The sequence below is a fragment of the Tamandua tetradactyla genome, chromosome 19 (assembly GCF_023851605.1).
Source record: "Tamandua tetradactyla isolate mTamTet1 chromosome 19, mTamTet1.pri, whole genome shotgun sequence".
NCBI classification, from domain to species: domain Eukaryota; kingdom Metazoa; phylum Chordata; class Mammalia; order Pilosa; family Myrmecophagidae; genus Tamandua; species Tamandua tetradactyla.
In genome coordinates, this window is record NC_135345.1 from 8,753,467 (window position 1) to 8,781,347 (window position 27,881).

At 42.1% G+C, this 27,881-nt stretch overlaps 1 protein-coding gene and 1 long non-coding RNA gene across 3 annotated transcripts; one reads left to right on the forward strand and one right to left on the reverse strand.

Moving 5' to 3' along the window:
• The first annotated feature begins 63 nt into the window (after positions 1–63).
• Positions 64–20,425, forward strand: LYAR (Ly1 antibody reactive). 2 transcript variants are annotated; one of them, XM_077136384.1, is made up of 9 exons: positions 64–240; positions 5,719–5,893; positions 7,645–7,759; positions 12,207–12,314; positions 12,428–12,511; positions 15,515–15,965; positions 16,273–16,359; positions 19,445–19,530; positions 20,092–20,425. In XM_077136384.1, exons 2-9 carry the CDS (start codon positions 5,772–5,774, stop codon positions 20,224–20,226), a joined length of 1,188 nt encoding a protein of 395 aa, XP_076992499.1. In that variant the 5' UTR covers positions 64–240; positions 5,719–5,771; the 3' UTR covers positions 20,227–20,425. The 2 variants fall into 2 exon arrangements, with proteins under 2 accessions (XP_076992499.1, XP_076992500.1); XM_077136385.1 differs by lacking the exon at positions 64–240 and adding an exon at positions 247–2,172.
• On the reverse strand, positions 17,979–27,608 carry LOC143663020 (uncharacterized). Its single transcript, XR_013165704.1, has 4 exons — positions 22,782–27,608; positions 21,200–21,343; positions 20,548–20,613; positions 17,979–19,351 (listed from the first exon to the last, which is right to left on the reverse strand). It is a non-coding gene; the product is annotated as an uncharacterized LOC143663020 (long non-coding RNA).
• Between the last annotated feature and the right edge of the window lie 273 nt (positions 27,609–27,881).

Consider the following 27,881-nt stretch of genomic DNA (forward strand, 5'->3'; position numbering starts at 1 on the left):
AACCGCCCTCCGACTTCCGGTAGCGTCACTTCCGCAGGGATTTTGGCCGTGGTGCGCAGGCGCGCGGGCCGGCTCCAGCGCGATTTCTGCGCGGGGAAGCCCTGGAGGGCGGTGACGGCTGCGCGCGGCGGGCGGCAGCGATTGCACGTGTTCTCCGTGGCCGGTTGAAATCGTTGGCGGGTGGCTGCTGAGAGGTGAGGGGCGGTGACACACAGGCCCGACGGAGGAAGTAGAGGAGCAGTGAGTGAAGAAGGGTCGGGCGGTGTGGCTGATGGCTGCATTCCCTCTTTTGGCTTCCACCCTGGGAAGGAGAAGGAAATTCATTCACATCTTATTCGGACTGGGGAAAAGTGGAAGGAGACCTGGACCTAGGGCGACCTATTCAGTCCCCGTTTTAAAACTGAAAGTCCTGCGTCCCGGGAACCCCCTCAGTCCTGGGCATCCCAGGGCAGCTGGATCCCGCTTAAGGCGGGCTTCGGGCTTGCTGCATGTTGGGGGCGGTGCTCTTCGGAGTCTCGGGGAGCTCGGTCCCCAAGGAGGAGGCCTCAGGCATTGTGGTTAGAGCACGAGCTTAGGACCGGATTCATTTTGTGTGTGTGTGACCAAATTACTTTACCTTCCTCATGTGCCAAAAGGGAACGGTACAGAACCTAACGCACTGGACCGTGGTGAGGGTTAAATGGGCACAGACACGTTAACCACCTGTGAGGGTGACAGGCATATAAGAGTCAGGCATTTTTCTGCGGCGCCTACCCCTGAGGAATGAGATGGGGTGTGCCGTTGCAAGCCTGTCTTCCCCACCTGTATAGCACAGTGCCGGGCACATGACAGACTTCCCCAGACGGTTATGAATAACATGACAGTAACATGTAATAACATAATATGAGATGACGGGATGCCAGTAATGCAGGTGATATAATGAGGAGGATGCTGGAACTTGGAGGTGGAGACACATGGCTTAATTACTTTGTTTCTCAGTTTGCCCGTCTGTTATGTGGAGATAAATGTCCTTTGCATGGTTCAAGGGGGAAGTCCTGTGTGAGTGCACGTTGTGACCGACCTCACCTGCACACGCTAGGGTTTAGGCAGGGTGGTAACAGTGTGTACTTGTCTGACCTTCCCATGAGTCACATGCTCTAGGTGTCGTGGAATTTTACCCTTGGAAGAGGCTTGGGGCTGGCGTAATTGATTTGAGCCCTTTTCTCACTGATGGGAGAACTCAAGATCAGAGTTGATGGTGACTGGGAACTGCTTGGCTGACAGGACCAAGTGTCCTGTTTAGGGGTGCTGATCTAGTTTGGGTCTGTGTGTGTGTGACTGTTTTAAAAATAATGTTTTTTAAAAATTATTTTCATTAAAAAATTAAGCAATACAAAAATGAGGAAGGAGAAAAATTAAAAAAAAAAAAATCAATGTGAATCCCAATCACCAGAACCAAACCAATGTCATATTCACAGGGAACAGTCTGGTAGGTGCCTGTGGAGTCAGGAGCCAGAGGAGACAGGAATAAGACTGCCTCTGGAGTGAATTTTTAAAGTTGGATAGGTTGATTGAGGGTCCTATTTAAAGGAGCATGGGTTTGGGAGGTGACTGGGTACAATAGTGTTGATGTGCAAATTGATAAATAAATCACAGAGAAACATTTCTATTGTTGGATAAGGATGAAGCTTTCACATCTGATATTTTACTTAACTCTCCACATAGTGCTCTAAAATAGATATTAGACCCATTTTACAGATAAAAGAATCAGATTTGGGGAAGTTAAGGTTGCTGAAGGTCATTGGGGTTTTAATTGGCAGATGCAGGCTCCAGCTCAGATTCCCTGGCCCCAAATGTGGCCTCCATCTTGGTGAGAGGGGATAAAAGTGCCTACAGTCCTTCCTGAGTTCCCAGCCTCTTGCTAGCTGCTGCCCCTCAACTAGTTCAGCATCGCTATCCAATACCCTACATCCTTAGCTGTGACACGGATGGTCGGCCTCCTTTCCCAGGGTGGTTGTCTTTAGAATTAAGATTTAGGGTCCTCAAAATTTTTAGTGGAGGGTCATCTTCTAGAGCCCTTGATTTTTTTTGGATGAGCAACTGAAGGTTCCCAAGCCGAGTGACAGCCAAGCACATGGCCAAGGATATGACAAGTCATTATGGACAGGCAGTTGCAACATAGTGAGCCGTTTTGTAAGTGATGGACTATAGTTAATAGTACAGTTATAGAAAGGCATTTTCATGAATTGTAACATGTATCACACGAATGCTAGGTGTTAACAATAGGGCGCTATATGGAAACTATTTTATGCAGTAGTTCTGTGAACTTATAACTTCTCTAATAAAAAAGAAAAAAAAAATGAAGAAGCAGGGGCTTGGGGTTGTATCCTGGCATTACAGGCCACCTCTGCTACTTTCTCTGACTTCAGGTAACGAAACTTTCTGAGCCTTGGTTTTCTCTCACTGGTGGTAGTTGTGTGATCATACCTGTCTTGGATGTGGTGGGTGTAATTGTGGTTGTAAATGTGAAACACTCTGAGCACATCTCTTTTCAGCCCCACCTCATTTCCTTCTCAGTTGTGGGAGCTCAGGAAATCAAATAGTCTAATGAATAGTCATCCAGAAGGGTGTACAGAGGACCTGGTCTAATCTGAGTGGGGGCATTTGGGTGTATCTGGATGCCTGGTACCCAAGCATAGCACCTGATGCACACTGAGCACATAGTAAATGATTGCTGAATTAAGTTATAGGGATGAAAACCACATGGGCTGCCAGCTGGTTCAAGAATGTTCTCTGCCTGTCATTCTCTCTTAATATGTGCACATTTCTGAAAGGGAGGGTACACAGAATTTCTGTGGCTTTATTAGGATTGGCACGTATGACAACGAGTTGGGGAGCTGGAAGGGAAAGGGATGGGACTCTCATTTGAGTCCAGCCCCATTGGAAAAACTGTCTTTCTACAATTAGCACTAAAAGTTGAGATATGTAATGACCGAGACTGGGAATACAATACAGCGTGTCTCAAAAGTCATAAGACAGTTTTGACTTCAAAGGTATAAATGCTACAGGTTTCCCCGAAGCAGCATTTATAAGTTTAATTATTTAAGTATCTTCACATTTATTTAGTCTTGTGGATTTGAATGATTTTTTTTTTTAGGCACTGTTTGCTATCATCTTTAGTTAGAAGGATTGAACATTCAAAAATTTTTTTTTAACTTTATAGCATTTATACTTCTATTATTAAGCCTGCACTAAAACTGGGGCACTCTGTTTATTGCTCAGTTAAGATGGTTTTGACAGTGGTTGGTGAGCTTGCTGTTCTTTGCATGCCTGCCCCTATACACACAGAGTATAGTGTTTACTCATAAATGGAAGGTGTTTTTCCTGGGAATGGATCAGGTGTGAGGTGTCCTTGTGCTCTGACAGGGAGAGGTAAGCTCCTTACATACCTTAGCTCATTAGCCAAGCAGGCAGCTGGCTGTCCCCAAATCATGTCAAGTATAAAAATGCAGTGGTTATCCTCAAAATCCAAAGGCAACCACTGAGAGACTGAGTTCTGACTTAAAACGATCACATCTCTAAGTGTAAATATTTGTCATAAAAGACCAAATGAACCAGTAGGAAAAGCCATTTTCCAAAGGGCATGTGACCAGGTTCTAATCCCGTCCTGAGCTGGTGTTTGCGCTGTGTGGCCAGGTCCCATGGGGCTGACATGTTTACTTAGGTATCCCAAGCATCTTCTTTGTCAACATCACTGTTGACAAAGTATTCTTTCAGTCACCACATTTTGTTTCCAGCTGTCCTTCCCAGGCCTTTAATTCCTGACTTTGCATGACAGATTGTTTAGCAAGGAATCTCCCAATCAGACCTTGAGGCTTGTGAAACGTTCCTCCCCACTTCTTTCGCTAGATCAAGAAGCAGGGTAGTCCTCAACAACAAGGGCTGAAGAGCTCTTAAGCCAGATCTTGAGTTTGAAGGAGTGTTTTCATTGTTGAATATCATAGTGAAAGTACTTTAAACTTTTCAGCAGATAAATTGTCTTATTACAGCACCTTCTACCTGGTGGTAATAATGACAGCCCGTTTCTTGTGACTGATCACAAAAAGGGCACCTATAGACTATTTGATAACATGATGATGGCCCGTGTTCCATTGTGAGGCAGAAGGACTGCTTTTGATGTCTTTACCTGACCTCTGTTGACCATCCCTTGGCCTGGTATAGAATGGAGGGCCTAGATGGAGCTGGGGCATGGAAAACACAACCCCAGCTCCCGAAGAGTCTGTGACTAAATATTTGCATGTCTTTACAATGACCAGATGAGGCAATGGTGGTTGTTGCCGCACATCCCAGATAAGCTTTGTTTGCTTTACCCATTCAGGACTGGGCTGTAGCTGACCGCTTGCCTCTCCTTCTTAACCCACCCTAATGGCAAATGGAGGGCACTGGGGCCAGGACCTGCATATGTATGTGGCATGAAGCAGGCTGTGGTCTGACAGCATCCTTGCTGGGTGGCAGCTGGGCCAGGGTGTACATTTCCATCCCAGGTTGAGTGGACGTGAACTTCCTGATCCTTGCTTACATGTGACCTCAGCAGCAGTCATCTAGAACATGTTAGTTGAGGAGAGGTGGTGATTTCCTGCCTGAGAATGCTCTGGCAACCAAGAACAGCTTATTTGTACTGTAGGATTCTTAAATGAAATCTTTCCCCTAGCAAATTGCATCCCTTTTCTTGGGCCTCACCTTTATTTTTATATTGAGAAAAAATTTTGCAGTTAAGCAGTAGTTCTCCATATTTTTGCTGTCAAACTGTCAAACAGCAGTACTCTTTTAGAATCGGGTGAATAGAAAAGTATATAACCAAGGATAGTTCCTATGACTCTTGTAACACTTTTAGATGACTTTGTGGTTTGTTGAGCATGATAGCATCCCTCTGAAATTCTTAAGGGGTGACTATGGATATGTGCAGGTGTGTTTCATGTTGGGGCTTGTTTGGGACTCCTGGCACCCCTGGATTTGTTACTCCTTCCAGTCATTCAACACCCAATAGGTGGGAATGCTTCCATTTCTTTCTAACTGGAGAAGAGGCCGTATGACGGAAGCCCCTGACTTGCTGTTGTCTTTTCAGACTGAGGGGCATAGCCTCAACCTTTAACAGCTATGGAGACATAGTAATCCCTACCTGAATGTCTTTAGTGCTTATAGAAACTGTTTTTAAACCTCCTTCATTTCTTCTTCCCCCTGCTGTTTTATTTGGGGACCTGAAGTAATTTGCAGTGTATACCTAATTGCAATGCCTTCTATTAAGTTAAATATATGTATATATCTTGAGGTTATTAGAAAAAGTATGACAGTTCACTTACAAACTCCAAAAACTCTCCTGTTTAGAGCCAGCCTTGCAGGTTGCAATCTTGGTTCTGCTACTCTGTGACTGTGAGCAAGTTTCTTAATCTCTCTGTGCCTCAGTTACTTCATGTGAATTATGAACAGTCATTTCCTCCCAGGGTTTCTTAAGGATCCTAGCACATGGTGAGCACTCAGTAAATACTGACCATCATTATCATTGTTAATGACAGTTTTACTTACACAGATGTTAGAATTTCATGTAGATTGCTAATCAACTTTGATTCTGTTTATTTGTAGCTATTTTCATATAAAATTATGTTGAAAGTTAGCTCTATGAATCATTTTGTGAATAGAAGTTTCCGTTTACAAAGTTAACTGTCATTTTTCTTTTTTTAGGACAAGACTCAAAACCAATTCTGAAGAGAGAATATTAAATACTTGAGCCCAAAATGGTATTTTTTACTTGCAATGCTTGTGGCGAATCAGTGAAGAAAGTGCAAGTGGAAAAGCATGTGGCTATCTGTAGAAATTGTGAATGCCTGTCATGCATTGACTGTGGTAAAGATTTCTGGTAAATTCTTCATAATTTATGTGGATTCATAGTAAATGTCCATACTAGTTTGGGAAGCATTGGCCCCACAAAGCTTTAAAAAAAAAATGGTGGCAAATTTGAGAAAAGATTTTTTTGAAATCTTGTACGGTCCATTAATTAAAATTGGTGTGATTCTTACCCTGTTTGCTCTTTTAGGACACGTTCAAGAGGAGAATAAGGAAGGGGAAGTGCGACAGCAGTAGGCATTTGCTCAGTCCGGGCCACATGCGCTGTGCTGCGTGGCCAGGGTTACCAGGCCCAGCGCAGTGACTGCGTGGAGTAAGGCTTCATGGGATTCAGAGCCAGTTTGGGAAGGCCAGGGCTGTCGTGTGCTGATCACCCTCCAAGCAATGGACTCAAACCAGAAAGTCGGTTTATTAATTCAAGCGGGGGAGATGTCTGGTTGCCGAGGAGCCCAGGCCCTCCCTAGAACATTGAGGGGGTGGTGGCCTTGAAGCTGCTCCTCCTGGCCCCACCAGCATGTCAGAAGGAAACACTTACAGTGAGAAGGGGTGTGGGGGAAACTAAGGCTCAGTCAAGGCGAGAAGTTGTGGCGTGAGAGGCAGGACTTGTCCTGATTTGCTCACACACCATCTCTTAGGGTGGGTTGTTTGCAGATGGCTGATCACTTCAGTTTTGGTTGATTCCCGAGCAGCTTCTGGGGGTTCAGGCGGATAGCTGGCTCATGTCTACGTCTGTCCAAGGTCCAGTGTGGTCTGTGGGTGGTATTTGTGAGCATCCATTTGGGTTTCATTCCAGAGGAGCAGATTTTCCATTTTTTTGGAAATTGATAACCCCCTTGTTCATACCTAATCCTGGAAGGAAGTCAGATTTATAAAACAGGAGAGAATTGGGTTGTTTGTAATTAGGGGTCTTTGTTCCCCACTCCACCCTCAACGTTTCATGAACCTCATAGAGCTTTCCAAAGAGTGTATGAAAGAGAATGAAGGTTTCTTTTTTCCCCAGTACTCTGAGGTCCAGAACTTTTTAAGCGACCTGATACTATTATTTTACACCAGCTTTTAAATTTCTTCTATAACTGAGTATTGATCACCTACTATGTCAAACAGATTTTCAAAGTCTAAGATAAAATCAACCTGTTGCAGAGAATTATTTTCTTATTCAGTATGTAGTCACTTATGACTAAAAAAAAAAAAATGATGTGTGCTAATTTGGTTTGAGATATTGGCATATAAAAGATGGGTGAAAAAAGAAGCCAGAGATAAAAGGTCACATATTGTATGATTCCATTTGTATGAAATATCCGGAATGGCCAGCCATAGAGACATAGTAGCTGAAGGAGCTGAGGGCAGAAGGGAGTGGGGGGGGAGGCACTGCTTAATGGATAAGGGGTCTCCTTTAGAGGTGGTGGGAATGTTTTGGAGCTAGATATTTGGTTTTGGCCACCCAACACTGGGAATCTACCGAATGCCAGTGAACTGGCCACTGTTAATTTTATGTTGGGCGAAGTTTACCTTGATAGAAAACAAAACGATGGGTAAAAAGTTTGAAAGTGGGGCATTCCACATTCCATTGAACTGTTTGGAAGAAGGGAATACATGGTTCTGCTCAGTTATGAGACCAGTGAGTATAATAGGCGGGGGCTTATGCCGTGGACAGTTGTGAAATAATATAGCATGGACTACAGCAGGTCAAAGGAGTGGACTTGCTTTACCCGAAGCCTTCAGTCTGGGTGTCAACCTAATGGTCTACTTTTTGTCACTTTAAAGGGGCGATGATTACAAAAACCATGTGAAATGTATAAGTGAAGATCAGAAATACGGTGGCAAGGGTTATGAAGGTAAAACCCACAAAGGCGATGTTAAACAGCAGGCGTGGATCCAGGTACAGTCTGTATAATCCATGGAGTAGCTTCGTCTGGCAGCTACTTCCTCATACTTTTTTGTCTGACACCTCATAGACTAAAAATAAATTGGTCACCTGGGCAGATAAGACCTTGGAAACATTGTACGGTAGGATAGATGAGGTTGAGCAACTAAAACTTCTTAAAAAAGAATACTTTCTTTTTCTACTGTTGATACAATTGCATTTTATTTTGCCTTTAATCCATGAGTTTCACAGGTTTCTTTGTAAAAGTATTATAGAATTCTTACCAATTTTCCCTTGGCTAATAACTGAATGGACACTTTCTATTCTTTATCTACTTCTAGTGATAAGGAAATGTTTATAACCCAAACCACGTTAATCTGTCATGTCTCAGTCATCAGAATCAGCCAAAATAAAGATATTTTCATGAATATAAGGAATTTTCTACTTAACTGAAATAAAAACAAGCACGAGTTGTTGAAGTGTAATCCAAGCCCTGATCTTGATAATGATTGTATAACTTTATTGCATAAAGAAAAAAATAGTCACTTGCCTGTGTTTGTATGTGGTTTGTGTGGTGTGTGAAGATATCAGTAAAAATAAATAAAAAGAAAAAACCAAAAAACAAGCAAAATTAAAATGCTGAAAGTAATGACATCCCTGATTCACTTGAGAGTTATAACTTCTAGGATGTTATTCAGCATTTATAGAATAGATGTCGGGAGGATGGATTTAGAAAGGAAGGTAGGAGGATGAAAGACTAACGTCAGTTATGTTGAATTCTGTCTTTCTCTGGAAACCAAATAAATAGTAATTACTCCCTTTGAGAGAATTTAAATCTTAATTTAAATTGTGTTGATTAGCTTACTGACTTTGCATTCTCCAAGGTGAGGGAGGTCCTCTCCTTACAGCAGATTTAGAGTCTGCCAAGTGCAGCTGAGAAGCTAGTGAAATCGCTCATCTTAACTCAAATATTTAGGATGGTGGCCACCAGCCACACTTGGGCACTGCAGCTTGATCCACCCAAGTACCAGATGACATTCCTTGACTCCTAAATTGAGTACCTATGCGTTTGCGTTCCATCTCAGTTGTTACTGGAAGCTCGAATGAGATCCCCTAAAGAAGGATGACAAACTACAAAGCATGGGCCAGATCCAGCCTGTTGCCTCTTTGTAAATAAGGTTTTGGTGGAATACAGCCACGCTGTGTTTGTTTATATTTTGTCTATGGCTGCGTTAGTGCTGCAAGGCCAGAACTGAATAGTTGTAACAAACCATTCAGTCTGCAAAGCCTAAAATATTTTACTCTCTACCCCTGTTCTGGAGTGTCAGGCTTCAGCAGCTGTGCCACTGTTTTATAAACCAAGAACTTTACTTCCAGTTTGTCCTTGTCCACTGGTTGGTTCCATGTCTGATTCCTCCTCTCCCTAGTTGACACTGTTAACAGATGGACAAGAGTAAATGTTTTGGCTGGGACAGTAAACTGGGCCTTCCTTGTTGCCCTGCTGTCGGAGAGGAATTTGGGTGTTTTGTTCTTTTCCTTAAATCCCTTAAACTTCTCCTTTTAAAAACTAAAATTAAGGAACTACTGCTCCCCCGTTGCCAAATATTGGTAGATAGGTGGATCTGAAGTCATGAATACTGTAGCGGGCTCAGAATATCCTTGTAGGGACCCTTCCTCCTTTCACAAATGACTTGGGAATTTTTGTCTTGGCAGCTGCTTGCTTCTTTGTTCCGACTTTTCCCCTACGATTCTGGAAACCCTCGACCCCATCTGCTATGCTCCCGTGTTTAGGGCTGGCTCCTCTTAGGCCTTTCCCCACCTCATCCCTGACATTCTACTCTGCTGCTTCTCTCTCTTTTTTTTCTGCTAACTTTTATTACATTACCATTTTGATAAAAAATAGGTGGACATTAGTTAATTAAAAAAAAACAAAACAAAGCACGCAAGCAATACAGGAAAAAAGTCAGAGAAGGATGCAACACATGATCCAAAACCAACCAGCAGGTGAAGACAGATGTTAGTGCTGGCTGACATCATTCCAGATGTCTCTGCAGTCACATGTGGATGGTAATGGGTGGGGAGAAATACACTGGTCCCCAGGCCATGGTGTTTTCCCTCCAAACTTTATCACCAGTGTTCTGATAGCTTCTGACACTGCACGCCACTCTGAGAGTGCTAAGCCAGTCTGGTTTTTCTCTTGTCAATTTTTATCATGGTTTCTTGATTTATGTTTTTTTACCTAGATGCTTGAAGAAACTTTTCTTTTTATCCTTCCCTTATAATTCTGTATCAATTTTTTCTTGTCTCTTTGTCTAGAGATCCAATTATTTTCTAATACAGGGAAATTTTCCCGCATTGTTTTTGTTCATCTCCTTTGTCTGTGCTAACTCAGCTTTGACCTTTAACTGTCCATCCGGTCTACTGTCCTCTCTCTAACTTGAATAATTATTTTTCTCCTCAGCCTTCACAGTGATTGCCATAAGCATTTTCTCTAGGTCACTAATTTAATTTCCATTTCTGTCTCTGTTCTTGCTATTTAGGATGACTTATTAGATGTTAGTGGTTTTGGTTTGGTCCTCTACTTCTTGGTCACTACACTATTCATTTTCGCCTAATGATTCTGATCTCATTTATTTTATATTATTTATGTTCTTAATAGTTTAACTGCATGAAGCACTCAGGGATTCTACTGTTACATCCCATTTTCTTTTAGGCTTACTTCTTCACCTGTGTTCTGCATGCTGTGTTTGTTATTTGGGAGTTTGTGTGTTACTCAGGGTTGTTTTCTCTCCTTTTCTGTAGACTGTGGAGATGGGCAGGCTTGGGTCTGGTTTAGAGCAGTCCATGTGGGAGGGTTTAGACTCTGTGTCCTGAGACATGGTTAAATATCCTAGTACCAGGGCTCAGTCCACCAAGCACGGATGTCTTCCACTACCCCTAGGTTAGCACATTGTCCTAGAAGAAAGCAAGCCTTGGCACTTCCTCCCTGGCTCCATAGTTTCCAAGGATTCTTTGATTTTTCCTGGGGTTGTTTGTTGGCTCCAAACAGGCTAGGGTTATAATGGGAATTCTTAGGATTTTTAAAGTTGCCTTTATTGCTCAGACTGTTGCAGTGTTAAAGATAACAAGAAGAAAATTTATTGGTTTTGTATGAGAGGACTAGGTAACCAAATCATTTTGAAAACTGGTAAATGAAGGTCACGTATTTATACTTCTATGCTATACAAACTATATTGCAGGGCAACCAGATCTAACTGATGAGTGCAAATTTATGTTGACAGAAATATGTTTCAGCTAATAAAGAATGACTAATAGAGTTGAAACATTTCATTTTTCAATCCCTCATGATTTAAAATGAATTAAAATGTTTCAGTTTTCAATCCCTCATATCTAAGATATGAGGGGGTTGGTTGTGGATAAGGGTATAGATGGAAATAAGACTGGCCATCAGTTGATAATTGTTGAAGCTGAATGATGGTCATGAAGAGGTCCATTGTATTTTTCTTTCTACTTTTGTGTGTATTTAATATTTTCTGTAATAAAGAGTGTGCAGAGGGCCTCCCTTGGTGGTGGTTAGCATAAAGCAGAGTTTGCTTCTGCCTTTGACCTGCACTTGCCCTGGGAGGAATTCTGCACCTCGAGTTTTCTTGTCTCTAGAGATAAGGTAAGATAACACATGGACAGGTCTTAGCACAGCCTGGGCACATAGTAAACTCTCAAGGATGGCAAGAGATGAGTGTTTCCCTGCCAAGTCCACTGGGGCCCAGGAAGTATTCTTGAAGGTAGTTAAAGAGAGTGACGGATGGGGAGGTGGAAGAGGTGAGTTGGGAATGGGTTTTGACACTTGAAGCTAAGTAGATTTGGGATAACTCTGACCTAGCTAACTGAAACTTCAGTGTCATTTGTTCTTTAGCCTTTGAATGTTGATGCAGCCTAGAGGTTAGAGCAAGGACTCTTGAGCCAGGCTGCCTGAGTTCAAATTTCCATTCTGTCCTCAATTACTGAGTGATTACAGGTAAATCATTTAACTACTCTGTACTTCAGTCTTATTTATAAAAGGGGGTTGATCTTAGAACTTACCTCATAGGTGGTCGTAAGGATTAAATGAGCTAATACATGTTAAGCCTAATGAACAGTGGCAAAGAATAAGTACCACATAAATGCTAGGGTTTTTTGATAGTGTTATTTTTATAATAACACTATTATGATAAATAATAACTATTTCTCACTGGAACTGTTTCTTAACTCAATTATCCTATTTTGATTTAATCATTTCTACTTAAAGCCATGCTGGTAGACATTTATCTTATTGTTATTCTCTATACTTGTAAACATAATTATAGGATCTGGGCTTGAAATGTACACCTTCTGGCCAAAGCAAGGACACTTCAACTTGGCTTTCATGAAACTCTTGCATTTGTTATTTATCGGGTTTGCTTTATCTTAATTTCCTTTTTTGTAGAAAATTACTGAATTAATCCAAAGACCCAATGTCAGCCCCAAAGTGAGGGAACTTTTAGAACAAATTGGTGGCTATGACAACATTCCAAGGAAAAAGGCGAAATTTCAGGTATGTATTTAACATAACTTCACAAATGCAGGAGTCGTGGGCCTCATCAGGGACTGAGCGTGCATATCTGTTAGAACAGGTAAGTGATGGCTTGTGGTTGTTGTTCCTTACAGAATTGGATGAAGAACAGTTTAAAAGTTCATAATGAATCTATTCTGGACCAGGTGTGGAATATCTTTTCTGAAGCTTCCAGCAGTGTAAGTCATATCTAATTTTGGTATAGTGTGGCAAAAATGATAAGTAATAATGAAATGGGAATGTCTTATTTTTGGAGGTCAAGACAGCCTTCTTTTTCAGAGAGCCTCTTTGTGCCTTCATTTATGGGAAGGAATAGACTGAATGCACTGCAGAGAAGATTTCCTTATTGTGCAGAGAAAGGTATTTAATCCCAATGTTTGATAAGGGTGCCTGCGAATATAGAAATCAGGCTTAGAAATCAGGCAGCAGGATGCAGTGGGAAGAGCAGTAGCCTTGGGTTTCCAGCAGACCTGGTTTGCATCCCTGCTGGGTTGTTACCCAAATGCTTGATCTTGGGCATGTTATTTAGCCTCTCTGAGCCTTAGTTTCCTTATCTTAACAACAAAAAAAAGTAGATAAGAATATTCATTTATTCAGTATTTACCAAGTACCTGATCTCTACCAGGCTCTGAACGAATAATAAAATATCACAGGTGGTGATAGTGCTGTGAAGAAAAATGAATAGGTGAGGGCATCCCAAAGTCCTGCTTCGTGATGCGGTAGGTATTATATAAAAGTGTGCATCCCGATGTCCAGCATGTGTAGTGGGCACTTGATAAACTTCAGTCTCCTTTCCTTCTAATGGAGCGATAATTCCATTTTATTGATGGAATCAGCCACCATTTTATTGATGGTTTGAGAGTGAAACTCCAAATGTGGAAAATACATACAAAGTATCTTGGTTTGATATTTTTTAGCCACATTATTGGTTATATCGTTTTAATTAAAGAAACTTTCCCATTAGTCCAATGCACTTTGTTCCTATTTAGAGTCTTAACATCACTGATAATTTCAAAAAACCAGTGAAGGTAGAACTGACCTTTTATTCTAGTTTATTAATTGGTGGAAGTCGATTAACTTTACATAGAATTATTTTGGCCGGAGATTGGGAACAAAATGGAATGTTATCTTGGTGATGTATCTAGTGGCACCTATTTTTAAGGGTTATTTCCATCCTTTTAATTAAAAATTAAATATTTGAAACTCTTCTCACTTCAACTGAAGGGTTAAAGCGAGCTTTTTCTGTGTTCCCTTTTAAGCTGGGAACATATTAAAGATTAAATGAAATAATCAGTAGAAACAGCTCATGGTAAACTCTGAACTCTGTATCTTCACCTTTGCCCTGTGACCTTCTTCACGTCCCAGTACCAGTTCTATGTAGAGTGAAAGCCCTGTGGCCCTGTTCATTCTCACCACAAAGACATTCCCTTCCGTGGCTGCACCAGGTGGTAGGTTGGAGGCTTTTGTCTTCTGTGCTGTAATAATTCTTGCTCCCCACTTCCGCACCTGTCACTGGGGACACAACCACAGTTAGGTCAGAGTCCTTCCCTCGTGAAGCTGTGTCCTAACAGGGGAGACCAGTAAGCACATTTGAACATTTAGGGGTGTGCTGTAATGAGAGGGTGTGGTAAGGGCTATGAAGAAACAGAAGGCTGCAGAAGGGGCCAGAGAGTAAAGGAGGTTGCTTTCTAGGGGAGGAAGTCAGTGAAGCCATCTCTAAGGAGAGCCTGAGACCAAATGAAAGAACTTGGGGGAATGAATGACTCAGTGGCTTCAAGGCGGATGTGTATGTTTGTGTGTGTGTGTGTCCCACTCCCTCCCTCCCTTCTTTAGGTCTAAGAGTATGTTTGGATGTGGAGGAAAGGCTCCAGCTGGAGACTTGGTCCAAATTGGGTGGAAGGAAGGCTAAGGTCTGTGGTACTCATATTTCACTAATATCTTATTTAAAGATACAAACAATTGTGGGATAAAAATGTGAACTTTCTTTATTCCCTTCTCCCTCCTGAGTCTAGTCCTGAACTTGTTTCCTGCCTTCTTCTCCCCACGTGCCTGAACAACTTGGCTTCTCTAAATCACTACTGAGAAAACCAAATAATCTCCACTTTTAAATGCTACTTTTTCAGCCTCGAGTTGAGCACTAAGATCTAAGTAAGGTGTGACCATCTAGTTCTTGTACTTCCGTAGAGGCCTATAGTGGAAGCCAATCCTTATTTGGAGCAGTTTTGAGGAAAATAATTCCCTCCTTGTTTCTTACAGTCTCCTAAAGGAGTAATAAGAAAGACTGATGCAGCCCTGGGGCTGTGACCATGGACCGTCTTCCTTCCCTTCCAAGCGCCCCTTTAGGTTGCTCCATGTCATCTCTTGAGAAAGGGTGGGGGTCCAGTGAGAGTTTACAGCAGGGAATGGGACTGGGCTATGCTGAAGTCATCTTCATTATGCTCTCCATGCTGATTTTTACAAAGTAATAGAGAAAATGGAAAGTTTGGTTTGCTCCAGTGCATATAGTTAGCCATCTGTGGTTTCTTCCTTGCCCTTCTTTCATACTCTCTTCCACAGTGGTGGCCCTGGCATGCTTTAAGGGTAACTGTCTCATCTGAATGAGGTTGATAATAACACCCCCCTTGTCTAGGGATGGGTGTTTACAGTCTCCTCACCTGGCTGGGTTGGTTTGGGCATCTACTGTGACATGACTTTTCTCATCTTACTCTTACACCAACTGTGTAAGGTATTAACCTTTCACTTTACTGATGAGGAAATAGGTTCGGAGCAGATAAATAACTTGCCCTAAGTCACCTGACTACTAATTAACAGAGGTGTAACTTGAACCCAGGTCTGCAGACATATCATATACATGCAGTGGTTTTTACCAGACTAGGAGCACTTTGATCTAAAAGAAAGGTGAATAGTGAGTTGAAATTGAAGGTCTGGCCTGAAATTAAAGGTCTGTGATCTAAGGATTTGTCACAGGAAAGTGCAGAGAGGGCCTTGGGCTGGGGGGAGCATGTTTCCATTTTGTATTTACTTCTACATTTTAGCTGTTGTGGGTGGGGGCCACAGTTGTAAAATGGTAAGTAATGAAACCATTTTTCTTGAACAATTTATTCAGTAGATACATGCAGTGATTTGAACATCTGAGTGTGAAATGAATACTTACGAGTTTCTTGGTTTTGCTTAATAATAAGGAGCCAGTCAATAGGGAGCAAGATAAACAGCCACTCAACCCAGTGGCCAAGCCATGTGCCGAACTGGCCGCCACGGTCCCAGCCTCCAAAGCTGATGAAACCACCAAAGAGCAGGCAGAGGTGAAGAAGAATAAGAGGGAAAGGAAGGAAGAGCGGCAGAAGAATAGAAAAAAGGAAAAGAAAGAACTAAAATTGGCAAACCTCCAAGAAAATACAAGGAGTCAGAAGGCTAAAAAACACAAGAAGGGGCCAGTGGCTGGGCTGCAGGCTGAAGGTGAGGAGACCCTCAAGGCCAATGGCTCAGCAAAGAAAAAAGGCAAGAAGAGGAGCAAGGAGGCGAGTGCGGAGGCTGTGGGAATGGCTGGAGACGGAGATGGGGGTCGGGAAGAAGACCCCAATGAGGAAGAGACAGAGTTAGGCGCAGGGAAAAGAAAGCGGAAACACTCTGAAGGTACGCGGCTGGCTTCTGCTCCACGGCTTGTTAGAAACGTTTTTAAACCAGTTGGACCTTACGTTTTCAACCCTATTAGGGAAAGAGGGTGAGCTTTGGGATCAGGCGGACAGGGCAAGTAACTCCATTTCCCTTCTTCCTGTTTCTTCTCTAAATGAAGGGTGGTAAAATCCACAGGGCCAGATTGCTTGGAGAAAAAGCAAGCTGGCATTTAATGCTTCTAGTGGGTAAGGCACTTAGTAAATAGCTGCTGTCATAAATGCAAGTAGATATATGTCCTTTTTTTTTTATCTTTCTAAATATTTAGCTGAAGCAGATTCTAAAATGAAAAAGATGAAGTTCCCAGGACATTCTGAAGGTGGAGAAACAGAAGACCATGAAGCTCCTGTGAAAGGTATTGTGTTATCTTAAAAGCACTTGCCCTCTTTGTTTTTTTTTTCATGGGCAGGCACCAGGAATTGAACAGGTCTCTGGCATGGCAGGCGAGAACTCTGCCTGCTGAGCCACACCTGCCCTCTTAAGAGTAGGAATGGGGTCAAGAGAGGGCAGGGCCCGTTGGAAGGAGGAAGGGAATCAGGGACTCCTGGTGGGTCACTGCCTCCAGAAGCAAATACATCAGTGTGGTGGCACAGAAGAATTAGAGAGCCTTATCTCAGTGTCTTTTCTCTCTGTTTTCTTCTCTTTAAGAATAAAAGGGAAAGCTGTCTGGATTGAAATATGTGCTATCTTTGGAATTTAGAATGAACCCAGTGTGGCTCTCCAAGACCTGCTCCCTCTTCCCCTCCCCCACTTCCCTTGCCTTGACTCTCCTTGCTCTGTAAGTACCCCAGGGTCCAGCCAGTCTTGCTTTTGTCCTCTCCCTGTCTCTGGGTCTGCCCCTGTTGTCTCTGGCTGGAGGAACTTCATGGCCATCCTCTCTCTCTCTCAGTCCTTGGCCTCTGTAGTTCCTCTCAGATGCTACCTCCTCCTCAGAACTCGCCTGCTCGCTCGGACCTGGAAGTGTTCTCTCCTGTTTTCCTAGGAAACAGCAAGCTCTCCCCCTCTGTCCTCCTGGGGTCCTGCTAGTCAGGGAATCAAGTGGGAATCAGAGATTTTCTTAATGGTGTTGGGTTGGCTATGAGTTCTGAGTCTGAACCACCCTCCCCCTCCAAAAAAAAACCTTTTTTTAAATTAGAAATTTTGAGGAAAAACAGAGATTGACATGCAGTTGTAAGAACGAATACAGACAGATCCCACATCTGTCTCTGTTCTTATCCCGGTTTCCCCTGAGGCTACAATCAGGTCAGCAGTACAGTATCAAAACCAGGATATCCCACAGGGATGTTGTCCTTTGTAGAGCCACGTACACCCCTGCCTTAACCCCTGGCAACCATCGGTCTGTTCCCCATCTCTATACTTTAATCATTTCAAGAATATGGTATAAATGAAGCCTTTTGCAGTTGGCTCTCAGCCTAGTTCTCTGGAGATTCATCTCGGTTGTGGTGTTTATCAATGGTTTGTTCCTTTTCATTGCTGAATAATATTCCATGGACCACAGTTTGTTTAACCATTCTGCCGTTGGAGGACATGTGAGTTGTTTATAATTTCTGGTTGTTATGAATGAAGCTGCTATACCTATAAACATTTGTGCACAGGTTTTTCTGTAACCATAAGTCTTCATTTTTCTGAGAAAAGGTCCAAGAGCACAGTTACAGGTGGTCCAGTAGTTGGATGTTTGGTTTTTAAAGAGAGGGGCCTAATGTTTTCCAGTGTGGTTTTATTCCTACGAGCACTGTGAGTGATCCAGTGTCTCACCAGCACTTGGGAACGTCACTATTTTTGTTATTTTAGCATTTCTGACAGGTGTAAAGTGATAGCTCTCAGAAAAAGAGTAATTTGCTTTTGGTTTTAATTTGCATTTCCCTATTTTTTTTTTTTTTTTTTAACATGGGCAGGCACCGGGAATCGAACCCAGGTCCTCTGGCATGGCAGGCGAGCATCCTTGCCTGCTGAGCCACCGTGGCCCACCCTGCATTTCCCTATTGGCTAATGATTCTGAACTTCTTTTCATGTGCTTATTTGTCCTCTGTGTATCTGTTTGATGAAATGTATGTTCATTTCTTTTTCTTTTTCCCATTATCTAATTGGATTTTTTGTTTTTTTTACTGTTGATTTTTGAAAGTTCTTTATACATACTAAATACTAGTCCCTTTGGTGGGATATGTGGTTTGTAGGGATTTTCTCCCAGTCTGTAGCTTGCTTTTCATACTCTTAATGTGGTCTTTCATAGAGAAAACTATTTAATTTTGATGGGGTCCAATTTATCAGTCTTTTCTTTTTAGCTCATGTATTGGTACTCAGGTCTAAGAACTCTGTCTAGCTCTAGATCCTGGAGATTTTTCTGAAAGTTTTATAGTTTTGCATTTAAGTCCAGGATCCATTTTGAGTGATGGTATAAGACTTAGGTAGAGATTTGTTATTTTTGCTTGCCTCTGGATGTCCAGTTGTTCTAGCAACATTTGTTGAAAAGGCTAGTCTTTTCTCCATCGCATTGCTTTTTCACCTTTGTCAAAAGTCAGTTGGGCATATCTGCATGGGTCTGTTTCTGGATTCTCTGTTCTCTTTCTTGATCCATGGGAATGCCTGTCCCTCTGCCAATACCACACAGTCTTGATTACTGAAGCTATATGACAAGCTTGAAATCACATAGACTGACTCCTCCTACTTATTCTCTTGTAATACTGTTTTAGCTATTCTAGTTCCTTTACTTTTCCACATAAGTTTTAGGATCAATTTGTCTGTATCTATAAAAAGTCCTCCATGGGTTTGCCTTCTTCCCTCTCCCTTTCAGAGTCTTAAGTTTGTTTTTCATTTAATGCCCAGGGTTTTTAGTTGTGCTTAGAGGGAGGACTAGAGAAAAGTACATCTACTTCATATCCTGGAAGTGGAAATTCCTTATAAGAGTTTGCTTTATTTTTAAAATCCCACTGCATAATAATTATTTGTGGTTTTCCTCTCAAGTTTAAACCACTTTGCTTATTTTTGTCTTGCTCACTGTCCTTTGCCAGTCCCACAATCTTAATGGATGTTTTGTACATCTTTCTCACATTCATCAGATGAAACTTTTCTTTTTTTTTTCTTTACAGAAATCTGTGGTGGTAATGGCAACAGGATACTTATTTAACCTGCTCCCTCTAAGGAGGGGCGCTAGTGCTTATGGTTCCTATGGCTGCGTAGAGCACGTGATGGCTACAAGGCCCTGTGGGCCTCCTGCTTGTCTCAGGGGTTGGTTCATTTCCAGGGCAGCAAACAGACATTGCAGAAATCGTTTCTTGGGTGGGCCACAGTGGCTCAGCAGGCAGAGTTCTCACCTGCTATGCCGGAGACCCGGGTTCGATTCCTGGTGCCTGCCCATGCAAAAAAGAAAAAGAAGAAATCGTTTCTTTACCCCCTGATAAGAAACAGGACAAAATACTTACATGCTCCTCTTTGTATTGTAGGTAAATTTAACTGGAAGGGAACTATTAGAGCAGTTCTGAAACAAGCTCCAGACAATGAAATAGCTATCAAAAAGCTAAGGAAAAAGGTATGTGTGTGAACAAACCCAGGTATATAATAGCTGGAGAAAAATGATTCCTTATTTCTAAATGTACAGTTCTTAAAATGTTTTAAATACTCTATGCGTGTGTACACACGTACGTGTACATATATGCATATAGGTGTCTATCTCAATGACATACCTGTTCAGGTAGCCCCTTGAGACCTGTGGGAAAGGACTGGGGAAAATCTCATCCCACTTCTTCAGCCAGGGCAGTTCCTACATTTGAACTTGTTTATGATATTTTAGTTGAAGAGAGATTTCCATTTAAGTCATTTTTATAAAGTCTGATTGTTATAGATGTTTGGCTAGCTTTTGCTTGTTCCTAAGCAATGGCTTCTTTTCCTTTTTGTTTTTGTCTGAGTGTGCCATATGTCAGACAGGCTCAGTGTATTCAGCTGGATGAAATTTCTGCAGCAGTGCACATTGTGTGCCATTGGTTTCTTTCATTTTTTGCCATTAACCTGCTTCTGGGTTAGAAAAAGAACATTTACCAGTAAATTTCCAAGATAAATACACACACTTAATGTTTGTTTTTCCTTTGTGAAGGTTTTAGCTCAGTATTACACAGTGACAAATGAACATCACAAATCTGAAGAGGAACTTCTGGCCATCTTTAATAAGAAAATCAGCAAAAACCCCACCTTTAAATTACTAAAGGACAAAGTCAAGCTTTTGAAGTGAACATTTTATATTCTGCTGAGCCCATTCTGTCATTGACTTGTTCCTGTCACTACTGTTTGTAAAACATGTCATGAATTATACCAACTCAAATTTGCTTTTCAGACCTGTATTTTTAAGTTAAGGAGAAGATATATTTTTGGTAGAGCTTTTATGAAAAAATAAAATATATCCTTGTCCAAATCCTAAATTTGTAGTGGTAAGCATTCTTTGTACTTTAAAAAATACTTTTATGTGGGGAAAAAAAATGTGTTAGGTGAGTTGCAGCATTTCCTTCAGGACCGGTCATGACAAACTCTCTTGTATTTGATAGTCCTTACCTACCATAAGTTAGGCTCCTGGAGGCAGTTCTCTAGCAGTTTTGGCTCATGCTCACTGTTGCCTGTACACCTGCAGCCAAGGATAGATTTGCCAGTGGGTAGATTTCAGAGTGTGGTCTGAGCAGAAGCAGCCAGTACATGGAAAAAGCTCATTTGAGAGTGAACATTATTGCTTAATGCTGTTCGAGTGCTGCTCCTGGACTGAAACTCCAGAAACGGGTAACCCAAGTCCTAATTTACTATGAGGGAAAAGAGCCATCTACCCCCTCATTTTGATCGTTGAGTAGGTTTTGCCCACAAATCCCTTCAAAGCCACTGCTTCTAGTAAGGATCAGCCCTTTAGCCAGTGCTTACTGACTATTATCTGCTAATATCTCATTCCACAAGTGAAAGCAAGAACAGGCCAAGGAACGACAGTTAAGAGGATTCGATAGTCTTGGGAGGAGGGAGACAAAACCTCTGAGCAAAGAGCCAGGTGGCCCGAGCATCAAGCTGTGCTCATTCCCAGCGTGGGTCCATGCCACCATGAGGTAGCAGGATTGAGTCGTAATGAAGAAGGACTGTAGGATCGGACCTGGACATAGAGCCTGGCCAATCTCTGGTCAACCTCTTTGAACTTCACTTTCCCATCTGAACAATGGAGATAGTTCAAGTACCTTGTGGGTTGTAAGTGAATGAATTCCTTCGTGTGTGGCACACATCACTGTGCCCAAAACCTGTAGATTCTCCTTCAGTGGTTGCTGTCAAGATTGTTATCATTATCAGGAACAATTTTTGAGTTATGAGAGGCTTTAGACATTCTGGAAAGAGGGGAAAGTAGGAAAGGGAAAGTGAAGCTTGACCCACACACCTACCCTAAGTAGGGACAAAGCCCAAGCCAGGTGTGACATCTGCGTCTGCCCAGAACCTGCGTGCTTCCCAAAGTGGGAAGGCAGTTTGTCTAAGCGAAGGCAAGCTTATCCTTACCCTGGTCTGTCCAGATATCTAGAAGTTCTTCCCCAACTCTGCCAGGGAAGCATTTTTGACACCTCATTTTCTGGCATCCCTGGCATTTGTCAACTGTATGCATTGGTCATTTCCTGTCATGCTGCACAAACAGTATTGGGAGAAGATGGGTCTGTCTCGACCTCTCCCAGGACTTCAATTCCTAGTACTCCAAAGATTGAGTGGCAACTGTCACAGTCTGGTCTCTCCGTAACATCAGGCAGCACCAGGTAACTTACATTGCAACAAGGAAATTGAGGCTCAGGGAACCGAGTGTGAGACCAGGCAGCATGAGCCCAGCCTGCGCTCTGCTCTGTGCCAGGGTGATAGCCAGACTTGGGCTGATGCAGGAGCAGTTGAAAGATGGTGAATAGATGGTGGCAGAGGAGAATCTGTATCGAGAGAGCTTTAGTTTCAAAACCACAAAATTTCATTGTTAACTTTGCTTAGGGCAAGTACAGGTGGTTTTCTACTTTGGCCAGGTTACAACGACCTCCTCTGAGGAGAGTAAGACTTCTCAAAGACGCCATTCTTACTTCTCTACCTCACAGGGTGGTTATAAGAATAAGCAAAAAAGAGATGAGATCAATAATCAGCATCTTTACAGCATACGGTTTTCATGAATACCTTTGAAATGCTCTCACATTGTCTTTCTGAGCATTTCATTTTGCCTGTTGGAGTTAAAACTTGAGCTGACAATTTACTTTGACAATTAAAACAATTTACTTTGACAATCTCGCTAGCCTGTAATTGCCTTTCTTTTGCAAAATAGATTTCTAGAGATTGAAAAACAGTAGTCTTTTCATTTAGTAATGAAAAACATTACTGTCTTTAGATGGTACTTTTGCAATTGAACAAGAGGTTTAAGAGATCAGTGGTTTTATCCAATTCATCTCCATCAGTGAAAGCTATTTAGAGCATCTTAGTTCTTTTCTTTGGGCTACCATTGAAAATGGATCCACCTACCTGGTATTATTGTTTTTTTTTTTTTTTTTAATCTTAGTGATGAACCTGGACTCCAGCATAAATTATATATTGTTGATATACCAGGCGTTCTAGTTTGCCAGCTGCCGGAATGCAATATACCAGAAGAGGAATGGCTTTTAAAAGGGGAAAATTTAATTGCAAGTTAACAGTTTTTAGGCTGTGGAAATGTCCCAATTAAAGTAAGTCGATAGAAGTGTCCAATCTAAGGCATCCAAGGAAAGATACCTTGATTCAAGAAGGCCATGAAGTTCAGGGTTTCTCTCTCACCTGTAAAAGCACATGATGAACATGGGCAGGGTTTCTGTCTTGGCTGGAAGGGCACATGGTGAACACGGCATCATCCGCTAGCTTCCTCTCCAGCTCCCCGGGAGGTGTTTTCTGTCTTCATCTCCAAAGGTTGCCGGCTGGTGGACTCTCTGCTTTGTGGTTCTGCGGCATCCTCTGTTGTGGCTTTCTCATGGCTCTGTCGTTCTTTGCTCTCTCTGAATCTCCTACTTTCTCCAAAATGTTTCCTCTTTTATAGGATTCCAGTAAACTAATCAAGACCCACCTGGAATGGGTGGTCCAGTTTAACAACTACTCTTGATTGAGTCTCTTCTCCAGGGACATAATCTAAGTTTTAAACATCCAATACTGAATAGGAATTAGAAGAAATGGCTGCCTTACAAAATTGGATTAGGATTAGAATATGACTTTTCATACATCCTTTCACACCAGCACACCTGGAGACAGAGCCATGACATAGTAGTATGGTTAAAATTGCGACTCCTTCCCTTGTGGAAAGAAAATAGAGATCAAATATACTCACCTAAGGTAAGAAAAAAAGTACTATATATTTATTAGTACTTAAGGGTTACTGGATCTCAATATATTCAGCCTTTATTTGTTCTTCCAATTAAGCTTTCAAGAAATAACTAAAAGAGACCTTCTAATTTTCTACTTGAAGGAAAGCATATTACATTTCTCATTTGCTACGTACAGAAAGTGTTACCTTATATTGCGTCCCAAATTACGTGTCCTTTTTTATGTAGTAAATCCTTGTTTTTCTAACAGGGTAGATCTTAGCAGGAGAATTGGTACATGTGAGAACACTCACTCATTTTAATTTCAGAAGAGGAATTAGGGAGCATACCTGTGCAGTGGGATTTCATATTTTTAACAAAGATTCTATTGGGAAGTTGTCTTTTGTGCACTGATTTTGGGGCCTGTATTCTCCAGCACCCTTGGGGCCTGCAATTCTGCCCTCTGCTCTCTGATCGTGGAAATGCTCCTAAGTCACAAGAACCAACCAAATAAATACAGAGTGCCTCCCGTGGGCCAGGTTCTGTGCTGGGCACGTGAATTCCCGGGCTGTCTTGAGGGAGGGGAAGCCAGACATTGAGGCACACAGTAAAGTGCTCATGGGGTGTGCTGGTTATAACGTGGGCCCACGTAGAAAATGATGAATTCTGCCTGGGCTCAGCTAGAGGGTGCTAGGTTCCTTAAGCCTGTTGGATTTATTCTCGAAAGAAAACAGTAAATATTTATTACCTACTTGATGTATTAGGCCATCTTTCTCTTCTGTCTGCCACTTGACCTACTCCCCACTCCCACCCCTCACCTAAATCCCTCTCCCACCCCAGTGGGAAGCAGTGGGAGGTGAGAGGTGCAAAACATGGGCCTGCATGTGCTGGAATGGGACTTGAGATTGAATCTTAGCTTTGTATTTTACTAGCCAAGGGCCCTGCTTGGGCAAGGTAATTTAGCCTCTCTATGCCCTAGGTTTTTGTCTATAATACTAACTTCCTCAGGAGGATAGAGTAATAGTAATATCCACAGACGTGCCAGGCATATTGTAGGTATCTGGAACTATTTCCTTGGAATATATCAGGTGGGCACAGAACGTGTATTTTCTGCTATCAAAGGTCTGAGGCATGAACACTTGAACACCCCAGGGAGAGGTTGTCCTGCAGACACTGCCCTTTTCTGCATGCAGCTCTCCAGTGGACAGGCCTGGAGCCCAAAAGAGTCTGTGCGGCCAATGGTGTGGCAAACCCTGCAGGGTAGAAATGGCTTTAAGTGACAAAATTGATTACAATATTGAAGTGACACTCAGGATTTCAGTTCATGGGTAACCTTTTCAGAACAGAGTCATACTATGGCTAAACAAACCTGTGTGTTGATTTCCTCATGGCAGCCTTTTATGGAAGTATCACATCTAGAAAAATGTAAAACCAGGGCAGCTCAATGAATTCTCACTAAGTGCACACATCTGTGAAATGAACACCTTGGCCCCTGGGTACCTCACTCCTTTCTTCTGCCAGCCGAGACCAATTGTGTCAGGCTTTGAACTTTATGCAATGGAATCTTACAGCCTGCATCCTTTGTGTATGGCTGCTTGGACTCAACGATACGTGAGTTTATTTCATGTTGCTTTGGGGCAGTAGTTTATTCTTTATTGCTGTATAGTACTTATCCACTCTACTGTTGAATGTTGGGGTAGTTTTGGGAGTTGCTAGATTTCTAACGAAACAACATGTTCTGTATTTCTTCTGGTGCTTATACATTCTCATTTCTACTGAGCATGTGCCTAGGAGTGGAACTGCCATATCATAGAGTATATTTCAGCGTTAGCGAGAGACTACTTAACAGTTTTCCAAAGTGCTTGTACCAACTTATATTGCCATGTACTCTTTATATGAATTTATTTTGCCCCAAAATGCATGAAATTTACTATTTCTCAAGTTTCCATCTCTGACTATCTTCTCAAAATAGCAGTTACTCAGTGCTGCTAAGTAAAATCACAGGGATTATTACCAGAAGATAAAACTACAGAAAATGACATCGCCAAGTTTTCCCAGCAGATTGCAGTCCTGAGTGATGTTAAAAATAACATAGAATAGCAGTTTACACCAGCTTAAAGAATGACATCTTCTCAGATACTTTACATGTCCTTTAACATGTAAAGAAACTCAAGAGCTTTCTCAGCTCACTCAATAGATTTTTCAACTTCTGTAATTTGAGGTTAGACCTTACTGCTAGTTGTCTGTCTGGGTTAGAATACAGTGAGGACTTGTGAGAAAAAAAGGGTATGCACTGGTCGAAATAGAAGTTACTTTGTTTTCTTTTGAGTGCTAATGATAGCTTAGCTTTTTTTGTTCCAGGATCCAGGGAAGCTTTAATTTATTCCCTTTGACATAAGACTGAACTGCCCCTGTGGTAGTTTAAATTGTAATTGCCGAGTGTGTACATATGCTTGTCAGAGTTGAAAGGTCAGACGTCGCTCAGAAGGTCAGACTTTGTTTGTCCACAGAGCAGGTATTGTGAGCTGCTGAAATACTACCTCTGCCACTCTGCCTTCCTGTGACCTCAGTTCGACTTCTTTTGGGAGGCCCCTGGTCGTCCATATATTAGATTTCTCCATTGTAGATCAAAAGTAGGTAAGGAGTCTGCTCTGCTGGGATTACACCAATCGTGGCTAACAGTATTGCTTTTAAGATTTGGCATCAAGTTTGAATCAGGGTACAAACAGTAATGTTATAGGATAGCCCCTCTTGGACCGATTTTGTGCTTGAACAGAGAGGTATTATACAGCTAAAATTGAGAAATCAATCTTCCCCAGATTTCAGGAAAAAAAGAATACAGTATTCTCAATGGTAAGGTATCCCCACGTGAAATTCTTGGCTTAAATATCTGTCATTCTCAAGTAAAACATATGGATTAAAAATAAATAAATAATAGGGGGAACAAATGTTAAAATAAATTTAGTAGATTGAAATGCTGGTGATTGGTGAAGGGGAGGAGTAAGGGATATGGTATGTATGAATTTTTTTCTGCTTTCTTTTTATTGCTTTTTCTGAATTGATGCAGATGTTCTAAGAAATGATCGTGATGATGAATATACAACTATTTGATGATAGTGTGAGTTTTTGATTATATAACAAGAACAGAATGATCATATGATAAGAATGTTTGTGTTTGTATGTGGATATATATCATAAATAAAAAATAAATTAAAAAAAGAATCTCATTCTTAAGATAGATTCTAGTTTAGGTGCTGTCAGAGTTAATGTAGACTTTTATATGGCACGCGGTATTTTTTACTTAATTAAACTATATTCCGTGACATCACACAAAAGTGCCTTGTGCTCTGCTCTTCCACTGAGTTTGTGAGCCATGGGTCTGCAAAAAGATGCAGTGGCTCCCAAGGGCAGTGCAACCACTGTATCTTGGGGCTTTCGGTCTGGACGCTGTGTAGGTCCCTGGCTATTCAGTCCCCTCCCAGTTTCAGCAGTGCCTGGATGCTGCGGTGCACTATCTGGCCATCCTTTCTCTCCCAGCCCAGTGCTCTGCTCTCCAGTGCCAGTCTGGAAAGGCTGGTGTTTTCTTCCTCTTGCTTTGTTTTTTAACTGAAGGACCAGCAGGTTTCCTTGGGAGTGGCAGTGATATTGGGGGTGATGGCCAAGGGGAGGTTACTGAGTCCACATGACCCTCTGCATGGGGCATTTGCCCTCTAGTGCCAACCTGGTAGTACCAGGGAGTTGAACTGTTTTCAGGTGGGTGGGTGGAATTCCTTATGTGCTCTGTTCAAAATATGGTTGTGGATTTACTTTCTGTAGTTTTTACTACATCAAGATAAGCAACATGTTGTATCTCTTAAGGAAGGACATGCAGATTCTTACTGGCATGAAAGCAATCCCCAGTTGGCATACATCTGGTTGCATTTCTGTACTGTTGCCCAGCTTGGCCTACACCCTCAAGCTAGGCAAGCAAATAGGTTTCATCTGACCTATCACCTCCAGTCAGTTGGTGGTGACAAGTGGTGTGCCTCAGGATTTTGTGTCCTAACCTGGCTCTTGGAAAGGGTAGGAATGCGCCACCAGCCCTGGTGGAGGGGTGGGGGGCATCCAGTTTCCCAGCCTCCAACCTGCTGAAGAAGGTCCAGCGTTCAGTAAGAAGGAGCCTGGGTGCCTGACTTTTCCATAGCTTATGTCCTGTGGTACTTGGGGACACAAGAGGCCGGTTAGCATGGCTACTCAGAAGCCATACCTGCCTGGGTTTAGATCCTAGCTCCACCAGGTTTCTAGCTGTGAGAATACGGGCAAAGACCTGACCTGGTAAGCAATGTCTGATCTTTAAACTCTGGCAAAAATATGTAATTACTCATTAATTACAATTTAAACTACCAAAGGGGCAATTTAATCATTTCTATCAAAAGGAATAAATTAATGTTTCCCTCAATCCCTTTAATTATAGAAAACTTTGTGCCTTCGTGTAGAACAGGATTCATAGGTGAGCATCTCCTGTGGCCACTGCGAGGAGCCGATGGTTAGTCAGGTGAGGAACTCCGTAAAGGAGGCCATTTTCATCCTCACCATCATCCCCCTC

Bases quoted from the DNA above. Each gene is read 5' to 3' on its own strand.
- LYAR (XM_077136384.1), top strand. From the start codon at position 5,772: ATGGTATTTTTTACTTGCAATGCTTGTGGCGAATCAGTGAAGAAAGTG. The intron at 7,760-12,206 runs GTACAGTCTGTA...CCTTTTTTGTAG, and splicing joins AACAGCAGGCGTGGATCCAG to AAAATTACTGAATTAATCCA. The intron at 12,512-15,514 runs GTAAGTCATATC...CTTAATAATAAG, and splicing joins TTTCTGAAGCTTCCAGCAGT to GAGCCAGTCAATAGGGAGCA.